The 13,302-nt window shown below is 41.5% G+C and overlaps 2 protein-coding genes across 6 annotated transcripts; both read left to right on the forward strand.

Annotated features, from left to right (window-relative positions):
- Window positions 1–1,475: 1,475 nt before the first annotated feature.
- LOC120656050 (tetratricopeptide repeat protein 33-like) lies at window positions 1,476–5,065 on the forward strand. 5 transcript variants are annotated; one of them, XM_039934038.1, is made up of 7 exons: window positions 1,476–1,753; window positions 1,922–2,055; window positions 2,608–2,818; window positions 3,497–3,635; window positions 3,962–3,993; window positions 4,159–4,245; window positions 4,353–5,065. In XM_039934038.1, the coding sequence occupies exons 3-7, from the start codon at window positions 2,615–2,617 to the stop codon at window positions 4,530–4,532; spliced, it is 642 nt and encodes a 213-aa protein (XP_039789972.1). In that variant the 5' UTR covers window positions 1,476–1,753; window positions 1,922–2,055; window positions 2,608–2,614; the 3' UTR covers window positions 4,533–5,065. The 5 variants fall into 5 exon arrangements, with proteins under 5 accessions (XP_039789972.1, XP_039789973.1, XP_039789971.1 ...); XM_039934039.1 differs by having other exon boundaries at window positions 1,476–1,695; XM_039934037.1 differs by lacking the exon at window positions 1,922–2,055.
- On the forward strand, window positions 4,596–8,739 carry LOC120653572 (RNA polymerase II transcriptional coactivator SUB1-like). Its single transcript, XM_039931288.1, has 5 exons — window positions 4,596–4,609; window positions 5,345–5,681; window positions 5,786–5,891; window positions 7,454–7,476; window positions 8,352–8,739. Exons 1-5 carry the CDS (start codon window positions 4,596–4,598, stop codon window positions 8,409–8,411), a joined length of 540 nt encoding a protein of 179 aa, XP_039787222.1. The 3' UTR covers window positions 8,412–8,739.
- Window positions 8,740–13,302: the final 4,563 nt, after the last annotated feature.

The following is a 13,302-nucleotide window of genomic DNA, read 5'->3' on the forward strand; positions in this document are numbered from 1 at the left end:
ATATCATGCAGCCCATGGAAATTACCAGGGGCACATTTTCCCAGTAGCCGAGAACATAGGGGTCGTTTGCGAGGGCTTCTCCAAAAGCCAGTGAAGCTAAAAAAAATAGATTCATGGTTTGTTTATATTTTGGCTTAGTAAAAGGATATGATGGGTAGAGGGGTCATTTCAAGCGGGATGTCCACACTAGCTGGCCGACGTGGAGCGCCACGTTGGCGACTTTAGCAAAAGATGATGAAATTTCTCTATCCAGTGGTAAATATGTAAGGACATTTCTAAAGATTACATTTGAATGCTGGCAGTTCGTAAGGATGATAAAAATAATTAAATATTCCCATCGAATTCCTCCAAGGACAAGAATATAGTGCGAGCCCTACCTTTTTTCCGCTTTGCTTTCTAGCCCATGTACAGCTGGCTTGCCTGCGCAGGTCTTTTTAGTATGAACTTTTTTCATAAAAAATATTTTATCTCCTTCGTACTATCTCCTTTTTAAATACTGATTATACTGTTGTAGACGAACAAAACTAGATCTATTTGCATATGTTTTGAAAATATTTTACGGTGATAACAAGTTGCTATTTGTTATACACATAAATTGCATAAAAATGAAAAGTTCATATACATAAGTTGCTACACATATAAGATAAAAGTCACCACAAAATATTTTTTATTTATTGTCATACAAATAAAGTTACCACAAAAAATATTATCTATTATAAATATAAGTTGTCACAAATAAAATCAATCATACCCATAAGTTGCAAAAAAAAATCACCAAGTAGTAAAAAAGTAATAGGTTGTCATACTCATAAGTTTATATAAAATATTATTTATAAAATAAATTTGTCACATATGTATTACAAAATACTGCCATAAAACATAATCTATTACACACCAATGTACAAAAGAGCCCGCTGTAGTCCGCTATTAGCTCTTTAGGAGATCTAAGGCTATGCTATACAATATTTATCCACTACATCCGCTAAAGGATTTTTACAGGATTTAGCGGTAATAAATGTCCACTAAATTTTTTTACTATATTTAGCAATGCAAATGTCAAGTTGTGAGTATATTTCCGTAGTGTCATTCCCTCAAAGATGTAGTCAAAAGAACCAATGTAACTTGGGTGGACCATAGACAATGGAGCATGTGCATAGGGGCAGTTAAGACATGTTGATGCTATTTTAGAGTGTTAGACTGATGATGCTTCTAATTTTGTATGTAATTATTGATTATTTTATTATTCTACTATAGCTCGCTACAGCTTTCTATAGTTTTTAGAGAAAGCTGTGGCTAAACTTCATAGCCCGCTATTTCTTACGTTGTTATACACATAACTTGTCACACATATAAAATATAAGTTGACACACATATAAGATATGAATTTACCACAAAATATAAACATGACTTGTCAAAAAAAATAGCCCTTTGCTCAAAGAAGTAGAGGGGAGGGGAACGCTGTTACAGAACAAACGAGCATACAAATCATAACGGACACGTAGTCGAGACGGTGCCATCTGCCATGGTCGGTCGCCTTTCCTCGGTGGCTCGTTTGCTTTCGCCCGAGCCCTGGAGTCCTGAATCCTGATCCTGACTCGTCCCAACCGGCAAGGCGGAACCTGCTGCTTCGAGCGGAACGATCAGTTTGGGAAATCGCCGGCGCTAGCCATACACTCCGTTCTCCTACTCCAGTCCGTGAGTTCCTGAACAAAATTTTATCACTCGATTGCTACTTCATCTTGGAATCCCAGAGGTTAGCTTTCCTTTTTTTTTCCCTTGGTTACTACTCGAGCGTACCGAGCGGCTGAGGGGGGGGGGGGGGGGGGGGGGCGAGTTGCGATATTCAACTTCTCGACCCGATTCTTCTTCCATGCAGTTATTCCGTTCTTTGCCTCTCAATTTGCTCCATCGCCCGCTTCAGTCATGCAGCTATACAGGAGCACCATCTTCAAAACTTCTCGGGATCCGGAGTTTATCGAGAAAAGACCGGCCGGTGACGCGCGTGGTGGGGTGGTGCCAGTGCGCTCGCAACCTGTTCGATGATTTGTTGCTTAGGTGTGGTGCTGTGCCTTAGGAGTGATGACTGCGTGAGAGGAAATGAAAACATTCAGCTCCAAAGTGCGCCTCATTAGTTTTAGGGGAAAAATAAAGTAATGAAGCCTTTGCTTGGCTTCAGTTTGGGTCTTCTGTCCCTATATTAGTAGCTTGCGCTATTAATGCCCAAGTGGGGAAAATATGTAAGTGGAACTTGTTGAGGTCTTCAAATTAAGGTCTTTTTTGTTTTGCAAGATCAAAGACAGGCATTCTGTCCGTACTTGTTTGCAACTGTCTTTAAAGTTATGTATACGTAGTATGTGTTTTACATGTTCGTGGGTCGGTGTGAGGGCCTTTCTGATTCAGGATATTTTGTAAAATAGAACATGTTTCAGGTCTTTAATTAAAGTCTATTTTGTTTTGCAAGTGAAGAGATAAGACATTTTCTTTAGGGATATTGAAATTGTTGCAAGCCAGATTCGTTGTGGTTGTGCTTTTCTGTAGCTTTGAGTATACAAAAATCCAGCTTTGAATTTCTGGCTCGAAAACCTGATTCTGCCTTGTCTGAAACAGATCCACAATGAAGATAGCCTGGGGTAAGAATGCCAAAATGAAGAGGCAGCCAGTGGTAGTGTCAACTAAACCAGGGCTACCATTTGGAGTGGACAGCGATACCGATGAGGCTGAAAAGGAGGAAACAGCAGGGGCAAACACAAACTGTCCTGGAACAAAGCCACTTGACACAGCTGAATCACTCCAGCATCTAGGAGACAAGCTAGCTGAGGTATCTTAGTGTCTAGTAGATCAAGGCCCTACAGATTGATTTGATTGTTGTAGTTGAAGGGCTGACATATTTTTTGTGGGCTTATGTGCTAACCTATCTCACACTTCCCCTTCAAAAAAAAAAAATCCTATCTCACACTGCTTCGACAGTTTTCTCATGGTCCCCATGGCCAAAGAATAGTTTGAAATAAAGAGCACTAGCACAGAACCAATTGAACTGTCTCAGGAATGCACATGACTACTGCTGATATCTCCAGCTTTGGCAATCGATATATATTTCTATTTGCCTCTAGGACTACAGGAGGCAATGCTTCTTTGTCTTTACACAAGAATAACAGAGCAACATAATGCTTGTAATTGTAACAAGTTCCCTTGAATGCATAGCATGTGCAGGTCATTTTCTTTTTTATGAAACAGGAGGGGCACGCCCCTACTAGTTATATATTGATATAAAGTAAAAATAAGGGAAATACACAGCAACATTTAGTAAACAAAGAAAGAAAAAAAAAAGATAAATGGAGGTGCATGTATGTAGTAATTGGGTTCTGTTTTCTATTTCACACCAAATTGTTTCTGTAATAGCTTTTGTTTGCACTTGTTCAGGACTTCAGGCTAGGCATGTTCTGTTTCTAAATTAACAAAGAAGGGGAAAAATTTATTCTCGCTGCTATCATTTTAGGAAGGAAAGTACCATGAAGCACTTTGTAGGTGGGAGGCTGCACTTACCTTGGCACCTGACAATGCAATACTTCACGAACAGAAAGCTCAGGTTTTACTTGAAGTGGGAGATGCATGGCATGCACTGACAGCAGCAACCAGTATACTCTTGTTCTCTCCCTGTAATATCTACCCTGTTGTGCTGTAGAAAAGGACATGTGTTGGGAATAATACCAATTGTTCAACAGATTATTATTGAACTGTTGATTACCTGTTGTATAGAATTTACTCAGCTGTATTCTTTTCCCGAAAAAAGTGAGAATATGTGGCAATATTACTTTGTCTTCTGCCATACAAATGAATATGGTAGTTACACATAATTTCTTTTGTCTTTAAGCGAATAGCAAGGTCCAGCTACACCAGCTGTGACAAACCTGTTTTCTACTGTGAACAAACCAATAAAAGATCTTTTGGGGTATACTTGCAGGAGCAACAGAACTGGATCCTCTATGGCCCGAGGTTAGTTAGTCTTCCATCATCTCCCTTGCCCTCAATTATTCTGTTTCTGCCCCTGATTTGGTCCCTGGGACAAAGACAGCATCACTTAATATTTTCATTTGATCATGTTGATAATTCCTGATGTGGTTATCTCATGAATGATATGGTCATCTGATGATTTTACAGGCTTGGGTCACACTTGGTAGAGCGCAGTTAAATTTTGGGGAACCAGATTCAGCTATACTATCATTTGACAAGGCACTAGTAATCAAGGTATTTCCATTTTGGTGATGCGCAGAGATTGCCGTGTCTGCATCCATTAGCCATCATATGCGAGCCACCCATTTTTGCCTAACTGATCTGCTGGATGCTTTGCACAGCACGACCATGATGGTGCGAAAGCTGACCGTGAAACTGCAGTCCGTCTTGTCAAGAAACGAGGGCAGTTGCACTCATCAGGTCTAAGCACCAACAAAAGGAGGTTCACGGTTGGAGAGAACTCAGTTAAGGGCGCAGAGGGTGAAGAAAAGGCGGATGAAACAGCGGTACCGTCTGGTTAGCCTGCCACATATGTTGGCTTTCTTTCATCCTGGGGCTAGTGCTTTAGAGTAGAACTGGCTAAAATGAGGGTTAACATGTAAGGATTTCTGGCTTCCGGCGCATATTTTTCGCATGTCAGGATTCTAAGTTGGGTTCTGTCGAAGTTTTGTGCCGCTCTGTGGAAGTTTGTGCCGCTGTAGGTAGACGATTATTGTTATGAAGCTCTGTGGTTGATTGTGAATATACGGGTAGGTCGTGTACGGCGAGACTTCGAATGTTCGATTCCAAATTGCACTCGCTTCTCTCACCTGGGTATAAAAGGATTGCAATGCGACCGTCGTCTACGAAGTCATCCGGTGATCTAAGGAAGGCCGCGGTTTCTACTCGCTTTATTTGGACGTGTGTGATGTTAGTGTGGTATGCGTGTGTGATGTTAGTGCATGTTTATATTGATGTTGCATGCAACTCACAATTTTTCCTTTTCTATGTATAAATTATGGAATTATGTATTTACTATAGACACCTTATAAGATAACTTATTATATGTATTGCATGTTGCATCGTCTTAAGATGATGTGATAATATATGAGACTGTATTAAATTATTAGATAGACCAATGTACTTATATAATGATAATGAAACCTTCTCCGTCTCTCATCTTGACCAAAGGATTGGCGCACTCTCTGGTCCTTGTGTCAGTTTCTCCATCCACAGTTCGTTTCTCTCCACACCCTGGCACTTGCAGCATGTCCTCATGTCCGCTTGAAAGTTGAACGAAATTCGCACGAAACGTGACTGAAACGGTTTGAAACTCAAATATAAACCTTTTAAGAAAAACTTTGGTTGAAACATTTTCTGTGAAACATGATGCACACGCATCACAATCCCCCTTTTTTTTCTGCCACATCCATTTGCGCTGGGCCCACACCTTTGGTTGCTTCATCCACTTCCAGGCTTCCAGCGGGCCCCCACCCCAGTCCACCTCTCGGCCCCCTCGAAGACGCGGCACCTGGAAGGCTGGAATCGGAAACCGGTTCGAACGCTCGCGAAAATCACAAATCAAGAAGCGCTTCGGCGGCGGAGGCGGGGGCGAGCCGGCGGCCAAGCGCCAGGCCGCCGGGGACGAGGGGCCCTCTGAATCCGCCGAAGACGGCACCGTCGTGGCCGAGGTACGGGTTCCACGCTCCGTGCCCATCCAAATCCCTGTTAACAACGCGAAACCCTAGAACCCTAACCTAACTCGGGGGGTCCCTTTTCGGGTGGGTTCTCGCAGATATCGAAGAACAAGAAGGTGTCCGTGAGGAGCTGGAAGGGCAAGGTCTACGTCGACATGCGCGAGTTCTACGTCAAGGACGGCAAGACCCTCCCTACCCGCAAAGGTACCGCCAGCGCCTTCTCCCCCCGCATTGCTATTCTGTTATTCCTGTCGACTGGACTGTTTCCTAGCAGCGCCTCGCATGTCCGAGTAGAGCGCTCCAAGGCCATGGGTCTTGCACGATTTGTTGTCTTAGATGGATTTGCTCTAGGTCTCGACAAAGGACGATGGTGGGTTTATTGTAGAAATCAATAAAATGGGATGAATGGCTTTGTTAACTACCTCCCCCGCGGTAAAGGACCATTTTAGTGTTAATGGATTGATGCAATTTTTATTTGAACCACATGTGAATCTTTAACATATGCAGTTCTAATATTTGCCTAGTTAGTGTGCAATGATGGTCTTGTGAGAGGCATTCAAAGTACATCAAACCAGGTATATTTATCATGTTAAGCAGGATGAGTTTCAGCACTAACAGCCATTTGTTAGATGAATCGGTCGCTCAGAGCAACTACTTCCAATTCCACTGGCCTTTCTATAGAATGATGTTATTATCTTGAAACTGTTAATGAATCTAAACATGTATGCTTGTTGCTCGTGATGGTCCTGCCCATTCTCATTTGAGTTTGTTGCTACAAATTATACCTCTTGAAGTAATCTCAATAAATTAATGTTCCAAACTCAAGCGAGTTATCTAACCATCTATAGAATGGTCATGGCATCTGCGAGGGAAATAAACGGTAGTAGTAAACTTATCGAGGTATCATGTACCCTTTTCGTCCTCACAAACATTTTCTGCTGCTTTCATATAATTATGCGATGGTAAAGCTGTTGGCTGTATCACTTGAAATTGAGACAATGTACTTTTCAGGCAAGTGATGAAGCAGCGAATTTTACCAAACACAGATATGAATGTTTTTTTTATTGATAGTTATTAATAAGTTATGCGGTCAAATGTTATTTTTATCGTGAAATATTTATATGCAAATTATTACCTTTGGAGATGGCATATACTCCCTCTGTCCCAAAAAGAGTGTCATTCCAGCGTTGTCTTAAATTTGACCAAAGTTTATTGGAGAAGAATACCAGAATTAATGATATCAAATAGGTATACTAAAAAGGACGTACCCAGTGCCATAGGCTCCCGCACTGTGCGGGGTCTGGGGGAGGTTATTAGCGGGAGGTCTTTCCCACACACCGTGCAATGTGTAGAGGCCACCGCTCGAACCTGTGACCTCTCGGTTCACAGGCGACAAGCACTACCACTTGCACCAGGCCGCCCTTTTATCAAATAGGTATACTATGAAAATATATTTCGTGATGAATCTAATGATAATTATTTTGTATAATATGCATTTATACTTTTTTTTTGTATAAGCTTGGTCAATTTTTTAAGATAGTAATAGAGGGAGTACTATTTTAAGCTCAGATGGCTTCAAAGTCTGAATATTTAACTGCATAGGAAGATTAAAGATGGTTGGTTATCTTCTGGTTGCGCTCCATTTGGCCATCCGTAGGGTACAGCAATTGTTTTCCCCATTCAAAATATGTGCCATCTGTAATCTTTGCTCAATGTGATGCATAACTTCTATGCTTAGTAATAATATTTCTTTTTTTTATTATCAGGTATATCACTACAACTGGATCAGGTGAGTTGCATTTCAACTCTCTACATCTGCTAAGATCTTTAGAATCTACATACAAACATTAAGCTTGCTTTCATGGAAAACTTAAATCTTATACTCCATCCATCTACTTTTATAAGGCGCACACACATATTAAGATTCAAACTTTGCAATCTTTGACCAATAATTTGACTATTAATTTTTCATTTTTATAATATAAACATAAGTGATATAATATATGATAAATGAATGGTCAAAGTGTATTTGGAAGACCGTGCCATGTTATACCATGCCTTATAAAAATGGATGGAGGGAGTGTATTTGAAGTTAGTATGCCATGTTGTTTAAAAAAAAATGCCATGGTCAGATTATCAAATAGCCCTTGGAAAGTTTATTTGACGAGCATTATCATTCTTTTATGGATATGGAAATATCCTCCACGCATGAGGGCACTAGCTATGCAATTCTGTAGTAAATTTTTTTTTTGGTCTTTCAAAGAAATAGTTCTTTTTAGTCTGAATAATCTTAATTCCAATATTCATATTAGGTGTCTAGCTTTCCTGTTAACTTTGCAGCCATGTGCCAATATCTTACCACTCAAATATGCCATAATTGTCACTATTAGGCCTTCTCCAGTGGTGGGTGGAAACTGCACCCTGGAATGAGGTGTCAGACCTCCAACCGAACCCTCACCACTGGAGACAAACACACCCTGTGCTTCAGATAGGAATCGATGCTCAAATAGGATTCGGTGCCACGTATCGAACCCACCATTACAGAAGGCCTTAGCTGCTGTTGGGCTATTGGCAAATTTACAATCATTCCTATGCTAACAAAGCGCTCTGACCTTTTCTCCATGTTAATTTTTTGGTTTAATAATTTGTGTTTTACATCTGCAGTGGAAGATACTGAGGGACAATATTAAAGCTATAGATGAGGCCATCAAGGAAAATGCATGACAGGAGCCTTGAGCTGGATCAGATAGGGGCAACCTTTTGCGTACTCTTCAGACCCCTGATGTACGCTAGTAGGCCCCCAGGATCATAGGGGCAATCTTTTGCGTATTCTCTTCAGACCCCTGATGTACGCTAGTAGGCCCTCAGGCTGGTTTTTTTGTTGCCACCCATCCCCTATGCTGCAGTGTTGCGCTTGTACCGCTTTATCACCTGTTGTTATTTCAGGTGGCCACATGGCAGCTATGTAGTCTGTGCTCTGGGCATCCAGATGACATGTAGCCCTAATGAATGATTTAGGGGGTGTTTAGAAACAGGGACTTTTTAGTATTTAGAAGTATTAAATAAATATTAATTATAAAACTAACTGCAGAACCATGGGGCTAAATTGCGAGACGAATCTAATGAGGTATTTTAATCTATGATTAGCGAATGGTTATTGTAGCATCACTGTAGCAAGTTATGAATTAATTAGGCTCATTAGATTCGTCTCGCGAAAAAGCACTCAGCTGTCAAAAAACATTTATAAACAGATTTTATTTAATACTATAAAATAGTAAGATTTCTTTTGATGTGATAGAGACTTCTGAAAAAAGTCCTGGAGCCAAACAAGGCCTTAGTGAGCTGACTTGGTGTTCCCAAGTCGGTCAGTGACTTCGTTACAAGTAGTAATCTCACTTCTGTTTGGGGCTGATGGGTGTGGCAAGCGTGGATCAGCGCACACTAGTGGATTTGCCTTTATTTCTTCCGGTTTGAGGGAGGCGCAGGCGCCCCCACAGGCACCTGAGGGAAGTGATAATCACGGGCAAGTCGCCAAGAGGTCACTGCGACGACGCGGTTTTTTTATTTTTTATTTTCGTTTTTTTATAAAAATATATTTTCGATTTGTAAATTTACAGGAATATACCCTGGCCGCCCGGCAGCGGGGTGGCAGGGGCATTTCTGAAAAAAATTTCGCGGAGAAAATTTCGCGCAGGTCTCTGGGAGCCGGGCGGCCGGCAGCGGGGCGGCCGGCCCTGGCCGTCCGGCTCTCCCACCCTTATATAAGGGTTGGTTGGTCTCCCACTACTCATTTGCATCACTAAAATTCCAGAGACTAAGAAAAAAGAGGGAGGGAGAGAGGCGAAGCTCTATCGGATTTTCGAGCCGGCAATTGCAGGTAACTAAAATTTTTCTACGCTTTACAAATAGATTATATTGTAATTATTTTTGTTGAAACAATAGATTAGCAATCAATTTAATTATTGTTAGGAGTGATTAGTGGTACATTTATGTGCAGTTACTTGTAATGATTAGTGTTGATATAGTATATTTAGTGTTAGATTAAGTATGAGAAAGTACTAGAAAATTGTTAGAGAAGTATTAGAAAGTCTTAAAAATTGGAAGATAATATTAAAAAATTTAGAAAATGTTAGAAAATTGTAGAAAGTATTTTGTTGAAACAGTAGTTTAGCAATCAGATTAATTATTATTAGGAGTGATTAGTGGTACATTTAGGTGTAGTTACTGATAATGATTAGCGTTGATATAGTATATTAGCAATCCGATTGCTCACTTGTGATTGCCAGGGCTTAACACCATGGCATCCTCAGGATCCACCTACATTCCATGGAGTAAGGTGACAGAAACAGTCCCCCAAGGAGTCCAGGTGCCTATGTGCTTTTGCGGATCCTTGTGCAAACTAATGAAATCAAGGGTTTTGGAGGACGACTTTGGCAAGAGGTTCATCATGTGCGAGAATTACGAGTACGACCCGCCCAAGCATTAAGCCAAGGACCAAGCAAAGGTACTACAAAACACTATCAGAGTTTGTCACTTTCAGATCTAGTAATGACTTCTAACATGATTTGGGGAAAGACTCTACCGCCTCTATGTGATTTCGTGCAGTGGTTAGACACTGAGCAATCTCAGCAGGATAAGGACCATGTGGAGCGTCAAGAAAGGTGGGCTGCACAAAGGTGGCAACGAATGCTGCATGAAGAACAGATGGAGGAGAAGCGCAAGAAAAATCAGGAAGAGATTCAGAAGAGGATTGCAGAAGTGGAACGTCAGAAGGCAGAGGAACGTGAAGCTGATAGGAAGAGAAAGCGAGAGAGGGCCCACCGTGCTAAGGAAGCAGGGTCTGAAGCTATTAGGAAGGGAAAATATCCCCGATGCACTCAGTAAAGCACCACCATGTAATCCCGGCATTTTATATTTCCTAAGACATGTTAGGTTTACTCACAATACGAGGTTATCGTGTTGCACATGTCATGCTTTTCATTGTTCAAGTACCTAGCAGTACGAACGCCTTAGGCCTCTGCTTTGTAATCGTAGCATTGTTTACAAAACTGTATTGCAAACCGAAAATTTATGATTCGTAACTACCCTTGTATTTTCAGTACACTACATTCAGTGAGCAATCTAATTGAACCAACCTACACATTTAGAACTGTAATCAAGAAATCTTACTACACAAATACCTTCGTAATATTACATGCTATAATCTGGTGCAAATACATATCCATACATAACGAAATGTAATTATCATATACAGGTCGGAATACATATCAATACATCTGGTTCAAATACATATGCACACATAACGAAATCTAGACGCGACGGGCTCCAAAATCCGGAGGCAATCCATCGGTGGGATTTCCAGAAGGTCCAACCTCAGCACCAGCATTATTTTCTTACATTTTAGGGCACTTCTTTTAAGTGTGACCTTCTGCTCCACACAGGTTGCATCATTTTTTCTTCTTTACTGCCTCAGACTCATCCATTCCGTTACGGATAAGAAATGTCTGCCGTCGACCTACCCCTCTCCTAGCATCTGGATTGTGAATGTACATTGGAGAGATATTTGGTGTAGTGAATGATCCCAGACTGCCTATGCCATATATCTCATGGCCCCAAGTGTGCACAGCGGTTTCTTTTCTGTAATATTGTGAAACAAAAATCCCAGAATCAAACCCAGATTCTGAACATGCCGCAATGACATGGGAGCATGGTAAGTGAAGAAGTTGTGGCTTCTTGCATCTGAAAAAACCTTGCCTTCCGGCGTTATTAATCAATTCTGAACGACCCTTTGTCTGCAGACACCCTGCCATGTCCTGTCCTTGCATGAAACCTCAAACATTTGATCCTTTGTGCCCATGGAGACCACTCTGTGATCCTTTTCAATCTTTTTTTTCATGTAGTCAGTGACCCTATTACAAAAAATCACTCCTGGATCATTAAGTAAGACAGCAGCTGCCTGGTACCGCTCTCTAAAGTACCTTGTGCATCCGTACATGATGAACTCAACTATGCCAACAAGAGGAAATCCACGAACATGACGCATTACCATATTGTAACACTCTGCGTGGTTGGTTGTCTCGATCCCATATCGACGACCACCAGTGTCGTATAGAATTGACCACTTCTCCTTAGGTGCATCCTTAATCCACTGTGTGAAAGGTCCGCCGCCGGAACGTCTCTGGCTGGAGGTTGAGGCCTGTTCCTTTAGCAACTCGGCGCACATGTTATCTAGCACCTGCCACAATGCATCAAACTTTCGCTGCTGATTCTGAGTGCACAACCTCTTGAACAAATTCATAAGTTCCTTATTCTTGAAGCGCTCATAAAAATTTGCACCCATATGCCTTATGCACCACCTACTCACAACATCTGGCCATAGTGGAGGTTGTCCTCGATTTCCTTCTTGTAGTTGCCTTATTGCTGATAGAAGACCTGCATGTCTGTCACTGATGAGGCAAATATCAGGCCTTTCCATAAACAACGTGAATCTTCACACGTTTAAGGAACCAGTACCAGCTCTCTGTGTTCTTATTCTCAACAAAAGCAAAGGCGATGGGAACCACCTGCTTGTTGCAATCAACTCCAATCGCTGTCAGTATTGTCCCCTTATATGTTCTGTCAAGAATGTGCCGTCAATACATAGAACAGAAAGACAATACATAAATGCCCTCACACATGCACCAAGGCAGAAGAAAGCACGAAGCAGAAACCCAGGTCCCCCATCTAAACTCGGTACAATGTAGGTATCAGCCGCGCTTTCAGGATTTATCTGCACAATTGCTGACAGCATGTGAGGCAGGTTATCATATGATGTCTCATATGTGCCGAATCTCATCTCAAACACCTTTTGTTTTGCCCGCCAAGACTTTGCATAGCTAATTTTGTATTGAAAACGGTCGTCGATGTCCCTAATTATTAATTTTGGCTCATAATCAATTTTGTCCAGAATCACCCCATACATCTTCTTGGCCACGAAAGTGGATGTGTTGTTACGGTGAGTTTGCGCAATAGCAGTTAATCTACATGTATGTGGTGTAACAATTGAACACTCCCAGTGTGTCTTGTACTTGCCCTTGTAGTCATGTACTCGCCATGTACAATCGCCATTGACACACTTCACCTCATATTTTTGCTGCTAGACTTCACAACTTTGAATTCCTTTCTCAACGATATAGCCCAAAGCTTCACAGCATTTTTCACAGCTTCAATGTTAGGATACTTTGCCCCCTGCACAACCTCATTCTCTCTGTATTCGTACTCATTACTCCTAATATCCTGTATCACTAGATTTCCAAAACCCTTTTCTCACCATTCACCTAGCAACGGGTAGTCCTCATTTCTGATGAGTCCCCACATTCTTCCATCATTCGAGCCTCCTGGTCTTCATTCTGTACAACTTCCACTATTCCAAGTATTCGCTCCCCCTCATCAGCTAAACCTTGCGGCTCAGGTTGAATGACATGCACGTTCTGATCTTCTTTTTCTCCTACCTGATCAGCTATACCTTACGGCTCAGGTTCTGTGACATGCATGTTCTGATCTTCATTTTCTTGTTCCACTGCTTGGTTCATATGAGATGATGTACTTGTTGACCCTTCACCGAAATGGGCTGCCT

The sequence above is a fragment of the Panicum virgatum genome, chromosome 1N (assembly GCF_016808335.1).
Source record: "Panicum virgatum strain AP13 chromosome 1N, P.virgatum_v5, whole genome shotgun sequence".
Lineage (NCBI taxonomy): Eukaryota > Viridiplantae > Streptophyta > Magnoliopsida > Poales > Poaceae > Panicum > Panicum virgatum.

Coding starts and splice junctions, on each gene's coding strand:
- LOC120656050 (XM_039934038.1), top strand. CDS start 2,615: ATGAAGATAGCCTGGGGTAAGAATGCCAAAATGAAGAGGCAGCCAGTG. Junction 3,636..3,961: donor TGCACTGACAGCAGCAACCA/GTATACTCTTGT, acceptor GTATACTTGCAG/GAGCAACAGAACTGGATCCT. Junction 4,246..4,352: donor ACAAGGCACTAGTAATCAAG/GTATTTCCATTT, acceptor TGCTTTGCACAG/CACGACCATGATGGTGCGAA.
- LOC120653572 (XM_039931288.1), top strand. Junction 5,682..5,785: donor ACGGCACCGTCGTGGCCGAG/GTACGGGTTCCA, acceptor GGGTTCTCGCAG/ATATCGAAGAACAAGAAGGT. Junction 5,892..7,453: donor GACCCTCCCTACCCGCAAAG/GTACCGCCAGCG, acceptor TTTTATTATCAG/GTATATCACTACAACTGGAT.